This window comes from Carassius carassius, chromosome 13, assembly GCF_963082965.1.
Source record: "Carassius carassius chromosome 13, fCarCar2.1, whole genome shotgun sequence".
Taxonomy (NCBI): Eukaryota; Metazoa; Chordata; class Actinopteri; order Cypriniformes; family Cyprinidae; genus Carassius; species Carassius carassius.
The window spans coordinates 30,489,632-30,510,064 of NC_081767.1; the positions used below are offsets into that span (position 1 = coordinate 30,489,632).

The 20,433-nt window shown below is 36.1% G+C and overlaps 1 protein-coding gene across 2 annotated transcripts in view; it reads left to right on the plus strand.

Annotated features, from left to right (window-relative positions):
* Positions 1-20,433, plus strand: part of LOC132156321 (SH3 and multiple ankyrin repeat domains protein 3-like) — a 209,734-nt gene that overhangs the window by 65,563 nt on the left and 123,738 nt on the right. For both annotated transcript variants that reach the window (XM_059565288.1, XM_059565289.1), the window contains exons 4-6: positions 13,724-13,832; positions 15,492-15,643; positions 17,900-18,067. In XM_059565288.1, the coding sequence (XP_059421271.1) occupies positions 13,724-13,832; positions 15,492-15,643; positions 17,900-18,067 (429 nt within the window). The remainder of the gene's footprint in view (positions 1-13,723; positions 13,833-15,491; positions 15,644-17,899; positions 18,068-20,433) is intronic.

A 20,433-nucleotide genomic window follows, 5' to 3' on the forward strand; every position in this document is an offset into this window, starting at 1 on the left:
AGCTGAATTTTTTTAATCAAAATATATTTAAAAATTTTATATTATTACAATTTAAAATATCTTCTTTTTCCATTTTAATATATTTAAAAATGTAATTAATTTCTGTGATGCAAAGCTGTATTTTCAGCATCATTACTCCAGTCTTCAGTGTCACATGATCCTTCAGAAATCATTCTAATAAGTTGATTCGCCACTCCAGCAACATTTCTTATTATTATCTTTTTTTTTCATACTGCATTTTTTTTTTAAATATATATAGATATTACATATAAAATATATATAGATATTACATATAAAGATTAAAAGAACAACACTTATTTGGAATCCTTTGGTAACATTATAAATGTCTTTTGAACAATTTAATACAGCCTTTTATTTATATATGGTTTTAAAATGACAATATACCATTTAATTATAAAAGTGCACAAAGTTTCCTGTTAGAGTTAGAGAATGGAAAATGTCCCCATTTCAGAAAGTGAAGTGGACGTGTGAGAAAGACTCAGTGAGTGTAAAGCTCGTTACAGCAGCAGAACAAGAGCTGTTAAGGTGAGTGATGTGTTGCCATTAGGTAACCCTAGCAACGCAACTCATCTTTTGAAAATTAAGAGGAGCTAAATTATGGTCATGAATCAGGAATGTCGTTGCACATGCATGTAGTTCTCTCTCTCTCTCTCTCTCTCTCTCTCTCTCTCTCTCTCTCTCTCTCTCTCTCTCTCTCTCTCTCTCTCTCAGTTCAGTTAAGCTTTATTAGCATGACTGTGTAAGACAATGTTGCATTAACATATATATAACAACAGCATAAATAATGACTTACATAATAATATATAAAATCCATCTAAATAGATGAAAATATAAAGTCAGTATCAGGTTAATCATGTTCAACATCTAACATTGTGAATGTTTAATACATATTTTGCAGCTAGTGTAGCTGTGTTGTCATCTTTTCCAAGTAAAAGGGCATTTTCTCAGTATCACTAAGTTCTGTAAATGATGGGATCAGGGATTCAAATCTAGGGAGAAATGTTCCCCTCACTTTGTGATATTTAGAACAAATCAGCAGAAAGTGTTTCTCGTTCTCTATTTGCTGTAGATAACAGTGTCTACAGATGCTCTGCTCTTGCTCGGTCCATGTTTGTCTATGTCCTCTCTCTCTCTCTCTCTCTCTCTATCTCTCTCTCTCACACACACACACACACACACACACACAGAGAGAGAGAGAGCACCCTAACACAACCAGTGTATCACATTTGTCCACGAGGAGTTAATATGTAATTTTTTATTTATGAATCTGGCTGTTCCAAAGGAACACACACAACACATTATGAGGTTAATTACAAACTCATTTTAACTGTGTTTCTAAACTCTATGTAATATGTACAGTATATGAGTTTACATGCATTTGACATAGGCTCACTGATTTCTTCAGGTAATTTGGTGTGGTGTATTAGCACTTTTGTCTTCAAGGGTCAGTTTTATCATAATAGTAAACAGCCAACAAATGTGGTTGTCATGCTCATGATTGCATTTCGTCATGTACACTATTGTTCAACAGTAAGAAATAAGGAATTGTCCACCAAAAAATTTTATTTGCTGATTATTTACTCACAATCAGTCCATCCAAGATGTAGATGAGTGTGTTTCTTCATCAGAACAGATTTGGAGAAATGTAGCATTACTTCAGTTGCTCACCAGTGGATCCCTTGTAGTGAATAGGTGCCGCCAGAATGAGAGCCGTCTCATCACAGATAAAGCATTTCTAAACAAATATACTGGTGGATGTGAGAGGACAACAGGGAATGGACTTATTCACTGGAGGAAGCATTATTATGGATTATGGGCTGGTATTTAAGCCAGAATCAACAGTTATTTCTTACAAACACATACAGTACTGTAGCTTTTTCACTTCACAAGATGTTAATCAATAGAATAGAGTGGTGTGGATTATTGTGATGTTTTTATCAGCTGTTTGGAATCTCATTCTGATGGCACCCATTCACCATTCATTGTTGGTGAGCAAGTGATGGGATGCAAATATGTTCTGATGAAGACACAACATCAACTAAATCTTGGAAGGCCTGAGGGTAAATATTCAGCAAATATTCATTTTTGGATGAACTTTATTATGATGAATGCATTAAATTTATCAAATGTGACAGTAATATATATATATATATATATATATATATATATATTTCAAATAAATGCTGTTCTTTAGAATTTTTCTATCCTTGTTCTATGCTTTTCCTGTCCTTTTCATCCTTTTCATCATGATCCCTCTCATCCATTTTCCATGTTCTGTCACTTCTTTTCTCTCTCTCATGTATGGCTCTATAATGTTCCTGCATATTTCATACCGACACACATATAAACCCCAAAACAGTGGGCTAGGCTCTTAAATAATATACAATAGACCTCTGCCTTAATGCTGCAGCTTTTTTTCCTATGATAGCAGGGATTATGAAGAGGGAGTGTTGCTGTGAATCTGACTTCTTTGGCCAGAATGGTTGTGGCCCCGCTCTGTGTGGGTCACTTAGTTAAGTGGTGTGGCAAAAATTGCCCTGCGGGTGCTGACTGCCCTACCCCAGATTCAGTGGTATGCAAAGTACAACACAGCCGGGCTCTGGGGGAAGGGAACTCCATCTGTATACTCTGGTATAGCTTGCATTCGTAGTTTAATTCACTAATGCGCTGTGGGAGATGAGTGTACACTGACTAGCCACGTGAATGTAGTACATTTATGTTTTGGGATGGCCCTTTCAGAACAAGATGCTGTGCCAATTATCAGTTTTTGTGAGACTTTGAAAAGCAGATATTGGTTTGAAAAGAACCAAAAGAGAAGGTTTCATGTTCATTGGAAAGCAGAATGTTGTTTGTTTACTTATTGTTGTTGTTGTTTTATCTGCAAGGGGTGCAGCTGAGTTCATCAGTCTGGTTTCTGTTTTATAAATAAAAGTCTCGTTAATTTATTTATAGATTTTTTACTGTAGAAAATGGGATTTTGAATGATTCTGCCATGGTTTTTGTAATCAGTAATCAGTGGTATATTCTTTTTAGTTTAATTTCATTAAAAAAATAAATAAATAAATAATAAAAAAAAAATATATATATATATATATATATATATTTATTTATTTATCCAACCTAGCTATCGGTATCGGCAAAATCCAATATCGATATACCTCTACAAATAATCAAATAAAATGACTTTAAATGAAATGTCATTAGGTATATATGACATTTTATTTAAAGTCATTTCATTTGATTATTTGTAGAGGTATATCGATATTGGATTTTGCCGATACCGATAGCTAGGTTGGACCACACTTGCCGATACTGATTAATTAACCGATAGTTTTTAAAATGGATACTGAACAAAAAGTAAATTGTGCTTTATTTACTAAATAAAAAAACAGTACTGAACCATACTAATAGTAGTAGTAGTAGTAGTAGTAGTAGTAGTAGTAAAAGTAATAATAATAATAATAATAATAACAACAGTAATAGTAAATGTTGTAAATTTTTTCCTAAATTCCATTTTATTTATTTCCAAATTCCGTTATTTATTTTTTCTGGATTCAGTTTTTTTCATTTTAATTTTTCTCCACTCCTTTTTAATTGTTAAATTAAAATATATTAATCATAAAGCAAGTCTAATTAATTAAAATCATGCAACATATACATTTTTTTTATGGTTACCAAATTCTGTTTTAGCATGTCTAATTATTTAAACACATAAAGCAACTTAGATTATTTATTTATTTTCTTAAAAGAGCGTTATGTTTTTCCCCTTAAAAATTCTGTGTGTATCTACATTTTTATTTGTTATCAAATAAAGGCATGAAACATTAATTTCGATTGTCTTTTAATTATTAAAAATTAAGCAAACTTTTTTTTTTGGCAAACAAAGGGAATTCACTATTAAAATTAAAACATGGAAGAAATGTTGTGTGATTATTCCTTAAAAAATAAAGTTTTTTCATTTCAGTAGTAGTAGTAGGCTATGTACATTCTACTGAACAATAGACTTCAAAACCGGACTTTTATTTTGACGTGTTGACATATTCTGTGCATGTGATATGATGCTTTTGCTCATATCAAACGGTCAGATGCTCATGAAGTGACTCTCAGAGCAGTTCTGGAGATGTTGTCCATGTGTTTTCGTCCTCATTTAGTGAGACGGCAGACGCTGAAATCACCGCAAGCGTCACACACGCTAAACTGTGAATTCCATTTTTATGAATGGATTCCGCGAAAAGAGTCACGCAATAACGTGCATCATCACTACGACACACCCTTTACAGGCAACCTGTAACCCGTGTTTTTCCAGCCTTCTACCAGTGAAAGTACACTGGAACAGTAGTAAAACCTGTGACTTCCGACCCGTGAACTCATACTAGATCGATGTACTCCCAGTTCCAAACTCTGACGTCACATAGCCCGTGAAACAACAATGGCAGCCTGTACGGATAATAATGCCTACGGATGCCGTGTTTATGCAACTGGTACATGTTGAAAAAACGATTTTAGGACAATATAACGTTGCAATAAAATTAATAATCTAGCTACAATTCCTTGCGCTCAGGAACTTTGGCGTGACTTGCCTGGAATGCTACAAAGTCGTGGTTTGAAGTCGTGGTTTGAAGTCGTGACTTACGGGCTCAAAAACCTGCATGGAATGCAGCATTAGTTCTGGCTTTTGTTCACACAGCGCTCGCTCCGGGACTGAACCCGGCAATGTTACAAGGTCCCCGACCCGGGATCAATCCCGGAATCAATCCCGGAATCAATCCGGGTACGTGTTTGCTCGAAGGCGACCCGGCAATGTTCCAGCAATTTTCCGGGTCCAACATGCAGTGTGAAAGGTGCTTAGGAGAACTCACCTGTGTCACACACACTCCGGACGCGCCGCGTTCAACTTGAGCTGCAGTCTAAACCAGTTTATTTATTCACCAAACGGACACAAGTTTACTTCAAGAATGAACAATGAGGCATAGATAAGCTTGAAGTTCAGTGTTTAAAAAACGGAGCAATCTATATTATAGCTCTATAAATGAAGCTTAGCCTACAGATTTTATTAGAGCCACAGAAATACACACGTTTAGATGGAAATGCTCAATATAAATTCATTATGTACATTAACAATGATTTGGGGCGAATATAATGTAAGTTAAAGGAAAACTATGTGAATGGTGCTCTGAGGTGCTGCAGGATTTTCTGTCTGAAGTTTCTTGCTCTGTTCAGCATGCAGCGTCAAGTGTCTGAACAAACAACACGTGCTGTCAGTGATTTCAGCCACTAGAGGCCGCTCTCGCACTGTATAATGAATACAGAGCCTTCTCAGCCGCTCCAGCAAGGGACAAAACGCGGAAAACTATCTGTATGGATCTGTATGTTCCAGCAATCAATTATCGGTGCCGATTAATCGGCAAAACCGATAAATCTTAATTTTACTTTCAATGTTATGATTTATAGTAGAATTATTACACCTTACCTAAAACTAAATTAAAAGTGCTTCATTTGAGAAGTTTGCTTCCAATGAAAGGTTGGGGATTTGAAACTCATAAGCCCCACCCATTTCCATGCAAATTGACATTGTCATTCATATATATATATATATATATATATATATATATAAATTTTTTTATTTTATTTTTTATTCTGTTTCTGTGGTCAGGTTAAACAAAATGTAATGTTATTATAGATAAACGTGATCTTCCACTATCTTTGGCACAAACATTTGGTGTGTCTGTGGAAGCTGCGGATGTTCAAATCATTTCTTGGAAGCCAACGAGATTTAATTACCCTTCATTTAATATCTGCTGCTGGTTTGTCCCTTCGCTTTTGGCACTAACATCTTTCAGTCAGATTGCTTGACTAATGGCTCCCCTTAAGATGATCAGGTTAAACCGAAGTTCTCAGCGTTCTTCCATTTGCAGTCATTTTACAACATACAATTACATTCACATTACTGATCTAATTTCTCTTCCTTGTGTTAATGTACAAATTCCTTGAGATGTGAAATGAGAATATTGTAGTGTTGGTTTGCTTGTCATAGAGTGACGATTGTATTCTGTGTTAACTTAATCATCTGTTTAGTATAATTATAGAAGCACAGCGAATATCACAGAAGTCAGTGATCTCATCATGCTATTTGCATGTGTGTTGGCAGTGATGTATCCTGACATGTAAATGCTGCATATTGTGGTGTGTATAATGTTTGAATTATCATATTTAAGTGAACATGCATTAACATCATCTCATATCATTTTCTCTGAGGCTCAGATTAAGTTGAGTAAATTATGAACAAAGCAAATTGTTGTTTCTCATTATGAGCTGTAATTGTGGATGTTGTCTGTACAGTTTGTTTTATACATTATATGGACTGTTGATGAAGAATAGCGATGATGCTTGCCAAAAAAGCTGATCCCTTTATTTTGATGCAATCGTGCTAAATCACTTACCGTTTTGTGTTGGGAAGTACAAAAGAAAAAATAAATAATAAAATGCCTAACACATATACAGTACTTTTTGCCTTTAAACAGAATTTAAATGTTTCCTTAACATCCATATCATAATAATGATTTTCAATGAGTAGAAACTGACTTGGAAGACTGAGACTCATAAGCTTGGAAGAGTCAGAATAAAGGTTCTTTGTTGGTTCGTTGTTGTGCATCATAGGTTCATAGGTAATAATATTTCACAAAATAAAAGTTTCTGGTATAAATGCATTTTTTCATGTGCACAAGAGAAGTCCTTCAAAACCATTAAAAAAATCTTACCGAACCCAAACATTTGAATGGTACTGAATATTTGAATGATCTCAGTCTTTATTTAATCTTACATTATCTATATATGAATATCTTATTGCTGTTGTTTTGTCTGTCTGTCATACTGCACTGGTTGAAGCAGTAATAGAAAAGCCCTCACATGGTTGTCAACAGCAGTCTCTCTCATATTAGTCACAGCCCTGAATTCTCTTTAGATCTGAACTCTTGAGTTCATCTGCTCCTGCCTAAGGGACAGTCTGAATCCCAGCATGTGGCCTGGCATTGGAAATCCTGAATGGGTGAGATCCCAGTTTTGAAAGGATGCCATGGCTTGGATGGTGATCCTCACATCTGGAGATCATCTCTGAGCATCCATTCGGTCCAAAAGAACCAGTGTCAGAACAGTCCAGTATCTGCACAGATACAGCCATATAGACGGGCATAGAAAATTGAGAAAATTATCCAAACAAAAATATTGCATTTATGTTCTCAAATGGTCTTGATTTTGTTTATTTTTGACTAAATGTATTTGGATTGTAGGTTAGATAGCAGTTGGTTTCATTAAACCTATGCAGTTAGTTTTATCTGTTTGAAGAAAAAAAAAAGCCAGAACAAGTTTATAGTTTTCAGAGACAATAATGTTGATTTGAGCAATGAAAAAGATGCATGATGGGAATTTGAGTTTGGAGCACTCGAGAGTTAAATGATTCTCACTTTTCCATTTCAACTGCAGCTGAGAACACATTGATGTTTGTTTGTGCCTGAAATGTTAAGCAATAGGTTCATTTTGCAGTCCTGAAACGCTCATTGATTTTAAAGTTTTGCCTCTTGTTGCTTGTAAAAATGTTTCCTTGCACTTTACTCGAGGGCTGATGTTTTATTACAGATTCCATTCTGATGTATTTCATCATTTCATTGTGTTAAACTCAACAATATTCATCCACATAACGCAGGAGTTGCTTCGTTGATGCAACAGAGCGGCTGTTAAAGGGATAGTTCACCCAAAAATTAAAATGTGATGTTTATCTGCTTACCCCCAGGGCATCCAAGATGTATGTGATTTTGTTTCTTCTATAGAACACAAACTGATATTTTTAACTCAAACCATTGCAGTGTGTCAGTCTTATAATGGAAGTGGATGGGAATCGGCTAAAAAATATGAAAAACCATTTAAAACCATTGTGCTGCTCAAAAACATTTTTTGGAACCTGTGGTCCATATTTTTTTCTAGGATTCTATAATGAATAGAAAGTTCAAAAGAACAGCATTTATTTAAAAATAGAGATCTTTTGCAACATTATAATTGTCTTTACTGTCACTTTTGATTTATTTAATGCATCCTTGTTTCGTTCCAAAAAATATTACTGACTCTTAACTTCATGGTTGCGGATGTAAAAAAAAGACACAACTATTATGTCACCTTGGGTTTTTATGAACAATTATTGCTAGTAAAAACACTGGAATAAGTAGCTAGAAAAAAAAACAAACCCACCATGCACCTTTGGCAGACTTGTAACTTTCATTATCCATGATATCTTTCAATCACTGTTAAGATATGAGCCATCCAGCTAACTTAATTGATTCAGGTTTTAGTGCAAGCGAGGCAGTATTTGTACTCTAGCTAAAAATCAGTGAAAATATTATTCCGTATGTAGGGGTGAAAAAAGGGAAAGACAGAGAGAAACTGAGAGCTGTAATAAAGCTGTTTGGTTTTCCACCATCCAATGAGATTATGCGCATCAAATAACCACTTGAGGTTTAACACTCGGCTCACACACAAACACACAAATCTCTCTCTATCTCTCTCTGCCAACAATTCTTTTGTATTACATCTCCATAACAACAGCCTGAGTGGCCGAGAGCAAGAGGGGACAGAGAGAGTGAGTTTCTAATATTCACCGCATGGAAAGGCGGAGCTGCGGAGAGTATGTGCGAGTGTGTGTGTGTGTGAGAGAGACGGAGGTGCTCAGATGGTAGTGTGCCGGGGTGGAATCTGGGCGGTGTGATGACTTGAAGCCCATCAGAGTAGATGAGGACGCAGGAGATCAGCTAACACCACACATGGTGAGAAACCCACACCTTTTACTTGATTCTGGCAGGGGACAGGTGTGTGAGAGTGTGTGTGTGTGTGTGTGTGTGTGTGTGTGTGTGTGTGTGTGTGTGTGTGTGTGTGTGTGTGTGTGTGTGTGTGTGTGTGTGTGTGTGTGTGCGCGCACACGTGTGAGGGTGTCTGTGTGTTTGGCCAGCTTCGATCTTCTGAAGGGTTTTTATGTAACAGGCTGCAAGACCAGAGAAGATAAGATACTGTAGAGCTACACTAATGTCATGCTATATGTTGCACTTAGCGGCATGTGCTGGACTTCTGAAAGGAGAAGACAAAGTCTTTGCATTTGCATTTGAAAAATAAGTTTCTGATTAATTTAATATTTTTTTATTTTTTTATTTATTTTGCTTAAATAGCAATTTGAGTTCTGGTATAGCATTTACATTGCACTTATGAACACCAAACCAATACTCTAATATTTTTGTTTGTTTAAATTAGCGCACTATTACTATTTTAAGTCTCAAAAATTCTATGACAAGCTTTTAAATGTTTCAATTCTTCAATATTATAGCTGTAGTAATACACTTTTTTGTTGTAAATATTTACTGTTGTTTACTATTATTATTAATACACTGATTATGGTTTGGGGGAAAAATGGGGGAAATTTGTTTTACTCAGAAAAAATTACAAATATATGGAAAATAACATGTTAAATTAAAACATGGAATTTTAGAACAAAAATAATATATTGTAAAACAAACTCCAGTTATCTTTTATCTTATCTTTTTATTTGCAAATTCCACAAAAAAAAAAAAAAATATATATATATATATATATATATATATATATATTTATTTATAATGTTGGCACCTTCTTTTTGTACCATTAGTTAAGAGATCTTTTTTTTCCCAGTTGTGAACAAAAATGACTTTGCCTGAGTGGGTGATAATTTTACTCTGTAATTAACATGTTTAAATTAACATACTATATACAACCCGAATTCCGGAAAAGTTGGGATGTTTTTTAAATTTTAATAAAATGAAAACTAAAAGACTTTCAAATCACATGAGCCAATATTTTATTCACAATAGAACATAGATAACATAGCAAATGTTTAAACTGAGAAAGTTTACAATTTTATGCACAAAATGATCTCATTTCAATTTTGATTTCTGCTACAGGTCTCAAAATAATTGGGACGGGGCATGTTTACCATGGTGTAGCATCTCCTTTTCTTTTCAAAACAGTTTGAAGACGTCTGGGCATTGAGGCTAAGAGTTGCTGGAGTTTTGCTGTTGGAATTTGGTCCCATTCTTGCCTTATATAGATTTCCAGCTGCTGAAGAGTTCGTGGTCGTCTTTGACGTATTTTTCGTTTAATGATGCGCCAAATGTTCTCTATAGGTGAAAGATCTGGACTGCAGGCAGGCCAGGTTAGCACCCGGACTCTTCTACGACGAAGCCATGCTGTTGTTATAGCTGCAGTATGTGGTTTTGCATTGTCCTGCTGAAATAAACAAGGCCTTCCCTGAAATAGACGTTGTTTGGAGGGAAGCATATGTTGCTCTAAAACCTTTATATACCTTTCAGCATTCACAGAGCCTTCCAAAACATGCAAGCTGCCCATACCGTATGCACTTATGCACCCCCATACCATCAGAGATGCTGGCTTTTGAACTGAATGCTGATAACATGCTGGAAGGTCTCCCTCCTCTTTAGCCCGGAGGACACGGCGTCCGTGATTTCCAACAAGAATGTCAAATTTGGACTCGTCTGACCATAAAACACTATTCCACTTTGAAATAGTCTATTTTAAAAGAGCCTTGGCCCACAGGACACGACGGCGCTTCTGGACCATGTTCACATATGGCTTCCTTTTTGCATGATAGAGCTTTAGTTGGCATCTGCTGATGGCACGGCGGATTGTATTTACCGACAGTGGTTTCTGAAAGTATTCCTGGGCCCATTTAGTAATGTCATTGACACAATCATGCCGATGAGTGATGCAGTGTCGTCTGAGAGCCCGAAGACCACGGGCATCCAATAAAGGTCTCCGGCCTTGTCCCTTACGCACAGAGATTTCTCCAGTTTCTCTGAATCTTTTGATGATGTTATGCACTGTAGATGATGAGATTTGCAAAGCCTTTGCAATTTGGTGTTGAGGAACATTGTTTTTAAAGTTTTCCACAATTTTTTTACGCAGTCTTTCACAGATTGGAGAGCCTCTGCCCATCTTTACTTCTGAGAGACTCTGCTTCTCTAAGACAAAGCTTTTATAGCTAATCATGTTACAGACCTGATATCAATTAACTAGATGTTCTCCCAGCTGAATCTTTTCAAAACTGCTTGCTTTTTTAGCCATTTGTTGCCCCCGTGCCAACTTTTTTGAGACCTGTAGCAGGCATTCAATTTTAAATGAGCTAATTAAGTGGATAAAAGTGTAAAATTTCTCAGTTTAAACATTTGCTACGTTATCTATGTTCTATTGTGAATAAAATATTGGCTCATGTGATTTGAAATTCCTTTAGTTTTCATTTTATTAAAATTTTAAAAACGTCCCAACTTTTCCGGAATTCGGGTTGTATTAAAACCACGTCAAAGTCTCATCAGTTTTATGATGATAAGTTTTTAATTGTTGCATTAAATGTGTATTATAACTGTACTGTGTTTTTGTTGCTATTGACTGTTAATTGACTATTATTGTTAATAGGCACCTTCTTTTTGGACCATTAGTTAAGAAGCCAATAAAGACAGACTCAGTCATAGATAATAATTTCAGGTTTATTAAAATTCAGAAGGTGACTTTGTATAAGTGTGTTGTTTATTCTGTTTAGTCCATCCATGTCCACTAGTTTGACCCATTCAGACTTGCTTTGAGGAACGGATGTGAACAGTGGAGACGGGGATCGTCACATTAACAGTAATCAGCCAGGCATAGTGATGTGGAGGTACTGTTCCTCTCACATAACTATTTGATTGTAATTTGCCAGTAACTCACAACCACATTCATTACATGTACAGTCCTCCACGGAACACAAAAATGATATTTTGAAAGGATTTATATTTTTTACAATAAAAATCAGTGGGGTCCAGTGTTGTATGCAGTGTTGCCACAGTTACTTTGAAAAAGTAACTTAGTTACTTTACAGATTACTTGATTTAAAAAGTAACTTAGTTACTTTACAGATTACTTGATTTAAAAAGTAACTTAGTTACTTTACAGATTACTTGATTTTAAAAGTAACTAAGTTACTTTACAAGTTACTTTATGAGTTACATTCAGCAGGTGCCGACAACATAAAAATGACAACCGGTTTTGCCAACACTCACTTTATTGGAAGTGTATTTTTAACAGTAACATCAAAAATCTATCTCCTGACAATTAAAGTTGAACTTAAAAACTATTTCCTGAAAAAATACATGTTTTTACAAAAAATGAAGGCAGTCTTTCTTGACTTAACATAAATACTTGTTTTAATAAAAAATAAAGGCAGTCTTTCTTGACTTAACATAAATACTTGTTTTAATAAAAAATATTAGATTTCTCTCCATCACTGCATACTCCTCCTCCATGTAAGAAGAAAAAGCTGTTCTGTGAGGCAGCGCGGCATTGACAGTGGTAGGGATCTTGTTTATTATGGCACGAAAAGAGGGCCAGTCAACCATATTTAATGGCAGCATTTCCTCCACAACAAACTACCCGACTAACTACTTCAACTCTCCCCCACTTACTGGTTTTGCTCCAAAGTCCAGCTTTTGTTGTTTTGGTGGTCGGGGACCTCCTGCTCTCTGCTTCTCATCACCTGGTGTGACTTGCTCTATAAGTTTGACTGTGCAGTGCTGCGATTCCAAATGTTTTTTCAAATTCGACGTAGTGTTTTTGTAGCTAGATAACACTTTGTCGTCGCCAGCACAGAGTGTACAACGGACCTTAATGTTGTCATCTTTAGCTGACACAAACTCAAAATAGTGACTGTAATTCCATCTAGAAAATGCACATCTCTTGCCTCCCTCCATTGTTTACGTTTGTGTCGCTGCGTGGTACGTACACATGACGAGAACTTCATGCATGCTGAAAACATGATTTGTCGCATCCGTGACATGAGATGCAAGAAGAAATAAATATATATTTTTATTAAGGAAAATGACAAAAATAGTAATGCACAGTGACTAAGTTAAGTAACTTTAATCTGATTACTGGTTTGGAAATAGTAATGCGCTAGATTACTCGTTACTGAAAAAAGTATTCAGATTAGAATAACGTGTTACTGGCATCACTGGTTGTATGAACCCCAATATTCTTCAAAACATCTTCTGTTGTGCATTTGAGCTTTAAAGTTATTTAAATTGTCTTTTTAACAGTGAAAGTCTTGTGATATTGCATTGTCTTGCCTCAAGGCAATGTTATGCCACAGATGTAATGATTGAGCATCTGTCAAAAACCCTCGGCCAGAAGATTACTCTAATGGTACTTGTTAGCCAGTCCTTTCCTTTGTTTCCATTCCTATATGATAATGGTTTGTGTGACAGGTCATGAAAATATACTGAATTTTGGTTAAAAAAAAAAAAAAAAACCCCGGTTGTAGCTATCATTTGATTTCCTCTTCAAAGTAGACTCCGTCTTGTGGAAATGTTAAGTGGATTTTGAAATATTGTGTTGTATGATATTAAACAGTAAACTGTGGATCAGGATTGCAGCATCAGCTGATTTTCTAATGTATTTATTAAGGCTTTCGTCTTTGAATCTCCAAAAAGATAAAATTAAGTCCTTTCTGTGGAGTACTGTGGAGCTTTATTCCATCTCTGTTTCTTCCGCTTGGGAAAACTCGCCTAGTTTTGCTTTTATCCTACTTTTGCATTATTCAGCTTGCATCACATCTCTCTCCGTTTCTCTTTTTTTCTCATTCCCTCAGGCTAACTTGAAGAAGTTTATGGAATATGTTCAGCAACGGAACATTGAGAAGGTATCAAAGTTTGTGGAGAAAGGGCTCGACCCAAACTTCCACGACCCAGAGACCGGAGGTAAGCGACACCAACCTAACTCAAAAAGTAAATTCACTAAGATCTTCCAATTGTCCGTCTCTGTGTGTGTGTGTGCGCATCAGCGTACGTGTTGACTTTACTTGGTACTATTAAATTGGTGCCATGACCCGATCTCTCAGCGTTTATCTCTTGGCTCTGGATAAGTCAAAAGCAGCTGAATTTGAACTGAAGCACTCCTGCATGCTGTATGGTAAAAGTGGGGTTTCAATTTAAACCATATTTGTGTAGTTGTTCAGTTTGATGATCTTTTTGGTCACTTTAAACTGTCCATATTGTCGATAAAATTTGATATTTAAGTGTACGGATTGTTGTTTTCCTCCAATTTCCTTCAATCCAACTTCCTTTACCATCATGGAATGCAAAAAAAAAACAAACAGCAACAAAACCTTTATTTTTGGTTTTGTTTAAAATGAGAAGTTACAATAAATAATAAGATAAAATATATATTTAGTAGTGGTAATGCATTTTAGATTTTTACATCATGATCTGAGTATTTTGTTTGTGTTTTGATGAATTGTTATTAATTATACATCAATGTATTTTATTTTATGTTAATTTACTGCTAGCTAACTTGTATTAAAACATTTGATATTAATTCAACTTCACAAAAAAATTTTGTTAGCATCACACACCATATCAAAAAGGCAACTCATCGCACATTATTTTGCAAAATCCACTTGAAGGTTGATTAAAAACCATGATTATATCTTATTCCAGACATTTGTTAAAGGTTTTAACATAAATAAAATAAAATAAAATAAATAGTTTAAAGTAATTTCCTTCTTCAAGTAGTTAAAAGCATCCACAGAGAATCCCATTTACATGTGTTCAGGAATCATTTTCAGTCAATAATTTTGTCAGAAATTTTAGCGTTAAATGTCACCTGGTGATCTTTTTTGGGGTTATTCAGTACTTAAACCCCGAGAACTTGTATCTCCTAATTTCAGTTTTCAATTAGAGTTAAAGAAAGGGACAGATTGTTCTGCATGAATGACTATAGTGCAGTCACGTCTGACCTCCTCCAGTGCATTCTGGGAAGATAAGATCACCTTCCATGCAAATTCCCTCATACTTATTCAGATTTATTCATGCATTTGTTTGGAACTGCTTAGAACTGACCTCTGGCAACAGTGATGGACAGGAATTGAAGAGCTGGTGTTTGTATACACGCATACAATTGTTACAGCTAGAGCAGCCGTGACCTCCAGCTTGTGCAGCATCTCAAAGTCAGTGTTAAGCTGTCTGGAGACAGAAGCTAAACAATTTGATCACAGTCCATGTATCCCTGATCTTTAAAAGGAATGAAAAGAACGGAAGAGAAAGATAGAATCAAAATACAATAGGCTTAAAAAGACAGTTCACACAAAATATGAAAGTTCTTATGTTGTGATATTGTTTCAAATCTGTAATTTCTTTTCCACCAAGCTCTAAAAAGCACTTTTAAAGCACTGTCCCTGACGGTCCCTGGTCATATAGAAAAGAGCAACATGAACATTCTTTGAAATATTTTCCTTTCGTGTTCCATAGAAGAAAGCATTTTTTGTTGTTGTTGCTTTTGGTTTTGGTTTTGTTAAACCACTCCTTTAAAACAAATCAGAAATGCACAAATAATGTCAGCAGTTGTTTTTTCATGCACAGAATGTCCATTGACAATGGCGTCACAGCTGGAAGGTTGTGCAGAGCTCATAAAGGTTCTAAAGAATGGAGGAGCTCACCTGGATTTCAGGACCAGAGACGGCATAACTGCCCTTCACAAAGCAGTCCGCACCAAAAACCACACGGCAATTATTGTGAGTAACGCACACTCGTCCTGCCGACAATGGGAGCGAGCACGGGGTCCTCATACATACTTAAAAGAGACATCAGAGGTGTGTGTGTCTGTCCAGATGTGAGTCATAGAGTGACACAAAGATGAAAAGTGTTCATTGACACCAGGCTGTATAAAAGCTTGCTGTGTTTTATAATGATCAGAGCAGATCTTTTGCTGAAGCAGAGGAATCGTACACAACTGATGTGTCATCTGAAGTTCAACTGAAAGAGGCATATCAGTGTTGTTTTTATATGTTAATTACATATTTATCACAACACTAAGGACAATGTGGTATCTCAGTAACTGTAACGCTTCAAGCATCAGCATAGATTTTAAATATAGATTTTAGAAAATCAATTTATTAGTCCAATATTTGTTGGCCAAATAAATAAACAATAAAAAAAGAATAACTTGTATACATTATATATATATATATATATATATATATATATATGTTTGTGTGTGTGTGTGTGTGTGTGTCTCTGTGTGTGTGTGTGTGTGTAACAAAAATTAAATACTTATTTTTATTCTGTGTGTATATACTGTATATATATATATGTGTGTGTATATATATGACTTATGAGTTTCACAATTTAAATTAATCAATATTAAATAATATAAATAATAAAATATAATTTAAATATAAAATATACATACCGTAAAAAATTTATATATGTATACAGTATATTTCAAGGTGTGTGTGTGTGTTTGTCTATATATATATATATATATGTGTGTGTGTGTGTGTGTGTGTGTGTGTGTCCGTCCGTCCGTGCGTGTGTGTTTATGTGTGCATTTAAATTGAAAATTAAATGACTTTTATTATTATTGTTTTATTTATTTATTTTACAAATGTCTACGTGTTTAAAAATTGACTGTCAAGCACAAACCTTCTCTGAGATAAAGGGCTATATTCACTTCAGTAAAATTTGTGACAACTAGCCACAGTCTCCCATATCCTGACTTATCGTCAACCGTTATTATTTTCCTCGAAGTCTGTCTTTTCTCTACATATTTAAGCCTGACTGCAGGTGGCATTTTGCTTGATGCCAAACTTCCCCCTTTTCCACATTGTTCCTCTTATTCATTATACCCTTTGAATGTAAACTAATGAAATGAGTCTTGAATGACATGTCTCGGCTAATAAATCAGCTTGGCTGTTGCAGTCTAGTCTTAGTCTCAGATAGCACACCCACAGTCCATTCACTGATCTCCTAATGTATATTGCATTACAGAACTGGTAGGAGCTAGCAAAAAATCTGCAAGGATAAGCTGCAAAGTGCTCCAGACTTAATGTCGATGGTCAAAAGTCTTACTTGACTGCTAAGGTTATAGGTTCAATCCCCATTTGGGGTGATCCTTGAATTTATGTCACCATGCCCTTGAGCAAGACACATAAAGAAATGCTGTATGCAATTTTTTTTTGGAATAGCACGCAGAAAATGTCCTAATACTCGACAGATATCACTGAAATAGTCTCAGTGACAGCCTGAGGCTCTGTAAAAAGCAGAAAAGAATCTGACTGTGGGGTGCTGCAGTTAGACAGTGACCAAACTTTGAAGCACTCTCTGTCTGTCAGTTTTGTGTGGTCATGTTCCTCAACATCAGGTTCACTGACTTGTCTTTTAAGCATGGCTGTCAATATTTAACACGTTAATGCATGCGATTAATTCAAAAATCGCCTACATGTTGAATGAGATTTTTCTCCAGTGAGGGGGAGCCGGGGGCAGAATGTTTGACCAATTACGCTACAGCACTTTATTGCACTGATTGGCTATTAACTGTGAGCAGACAGTGTCAAGAAATGCATTGGAGAATACGGCGAACAAAAGATTTAAAGTAACAAAGTTGCTTGTCAGATTTTCCTAACAAGCAACGGCGTTTTTAAAAAATAAGGCCGAAAAACTGTAAAAGGAACCCAGGATTTTTTCACACAATTGACCAAAAAAATAAGACCAAAGTTGTGTTTTATGAGTGGACTTGGCAACTCTGATGCTCAAACAAATCATGAATAAGCACTCTAGATGTGTAGATCATACATTGTAATTATTCACAGATACATTTCTGTACATTCACGTTGTTTCCACAAACATTGAGGTTAATGTTTTGATTTGTAATGTCAAAATTAATCACACAAAAAGGGTGTGATTAATCTGGTTAAAAATGTGAATCTAGAAAAGAGGCAGGCTGATCGGTTGGTGTAGTTGAGAGACGTGAAGATGACTTGTGTGTGCAGACGCTGTTGGATCTGGGCGTCTCTCCGGATTACAAGGACAGTCGTGGCCTGACTCCTCTGTATCACAGCTCTATGGTGGGGGGTGACCCGTACTGCTGCGAGCTCCTGCTGCATGATCACGCTCAGGTGGGCTGCATGGATGAGAACGGCTGGCAGGAGATACACCAGGTAACACACTTAGTTTAAACTTGTTCATGTTCTCAAAGCTTCCTTCAAAGTAATGAATTAAATGACAAATTTACACTGCAAAGGTGGCACACAGGTGCTTCTGAACTGGCATTTAGGTGACTTAATACAGACTGTTTAATGCTGCTCAGAGGTGGCATAAATGCACTTGCACAGCAATTACAGCTGTATGCTTTAATACTTGGAGCTAAGCCAGATCAGAGCAGGCATAATTTAGTCTGGCTTTCATGCGGCATTATGCCTCTGCACAGAATTTTGAGCATTTTAACTCAGACACCTAAAGCTGCCAAAATAGGTCATAATGTCATACTATTGACATCACAAGCACATTGACTGTTCTGATGTTTGGGTCAGTGCAATTTTTTAAATATATTTAATAGATTTCAAAGTTCTTTTGAACTTTTTTGTTTGTTAAAGAAAACTGAAAAACAGTGTCACTGTCTCCACCAAAATAAGCAGCACAGCTGTTTTTAACATCGATGATAATAATAATAATAATAATAATAATAATAATAATGAAAGGTAACTGAGCAGCAAGTCAGCATATTAGAATGATTTCTGAAGGATCAAGTGACACTGAAGACTGGAGTAATGAAGAATAACTTGCATTTTAAAATATATTCAATTTCGGTATTTCACAATTTTACTGTATTTTCAATCAAATAAATCCCTTGATGAACATAAGAGACTCCTTTCAAAAACAACAACAACAAAAAATCATACCAACCCCAAACTTTTGAATGGTACTGTAAGTACATATTCAGTATTCAGGAGCTAGTCTGCGTTGAGGTTAGATCATTTACATAAAGTGTTAGCCTTAAAAGCAGTGTGGGTCTTCTCAGGGTCAAAGAGACAGTAGAAAAATGAAGAACTAAACTAAAAAAACAGCTGTTTTTGGTTCAAGACATTATAGACTTGGACTTTAGGGGGGAAAATACTACAACAAAACAGAAAATGGCCTTCATAACACACACACACACACATACACACACACACACACGCTTACATGGTCAGGTCACAATTGACTTACAGTCAGCTGAGCCTGTGGATTACTGAGGGGTAATACAGCAGGAGTTTTTTTTTTCCAGGGCCTTTTTCTCCATCTCTGTCCATGTTCTGGAGGCTGGCCAGGCACACACACACACACACACACACACACACACTTCTAAACTATTTCTCTCAGTTAGCAGCCCCTGGTGCATGACATTTGCATTCATGACATCTGACCTTTTCAGAAGCTTGAAAAGTGTGTGTGGGAGAGAGCGTATCCATACTTGTGTTTGGATCTAAAATTAATACACCTCGTTTGCTCTGCATTTGCTCACCAGTTATCTTATATTTACAATATTAGGACATTTTTTGCCATGCTTTGAGAAGAAATATGAATTGTGGTATATTATATTCTTTTTATGAAAAACAGTCATTTTGCATCGGTAGCTGAGAGTGTCACGTTTGGAAACGGATGGATGGATGGGAATCATAGATGCCCTGAGGGTGGACAGAGCTGCTGGGTCAGATAGGACTGTGTGTGTGTGTATACACCGATGCCACTGCTGTGAGTTTACAGTGTTTAAACCAAGGCTCATTTCCAAAATTAGATCAGGTCCAAAAAATGTGACAGACATGCTATTTAACTATGTTACCTACACCTCACAAACACACACTTGCCCTCAGGAGTCATAGTGTTTGTCAGAAAGGAGAACAGCAGTTGACAGGGCTGATTTGTGTGTGTGTGTGTGTGTGTGTGTCTGTGTGTGTGTGTGTGTGTGTGTGTGTGTGTGTGTGTGTGTGTGTGTGTGTGTGTGTGTGTGTGTGTGTGTGTGTGTGTGTGTGTGTGTGTGTGTGTGTGTGTGTGTGTGTGTGTGTTTGGAAAGGTGGGCACTTTTCCTATCGTAATATTTATTTTCCTTCTAATGTTCTCATACATCTGTCTGACCTACACTTGTCATTTCTAAAGAGAACCAATGGCAACCCGAGCAAATGCCACGTGTCTCAATGAGGCTGTATCTTTTCTAGTTTAGATAGTCATCCTTGCTCATCTGTTAGTGTGTGTGTGTGTGTGTGTGTGTGTGTGTGTGTGTGTGTGTGTGTGTGTGTGTGTGTGTGTGTGTGTGTCTTTAAATGGCTGTGTATATTGTACATCACTGAATGAATGGTTAAATTTGAATCTGAACACATTCATTCTTGTCTCTTTCTGGCTTTCATTATGCATTGACAATTATAGTGAACCTACTATTCAAACACACTGTGGAACTAAAGTTAACATGAGCTCTGTTCAAAAATCTGGTGCACTGCCTATGTAGACAGAATTTTAATTATGTAGTCTTCTAGGGTAAATTTTAACCAAC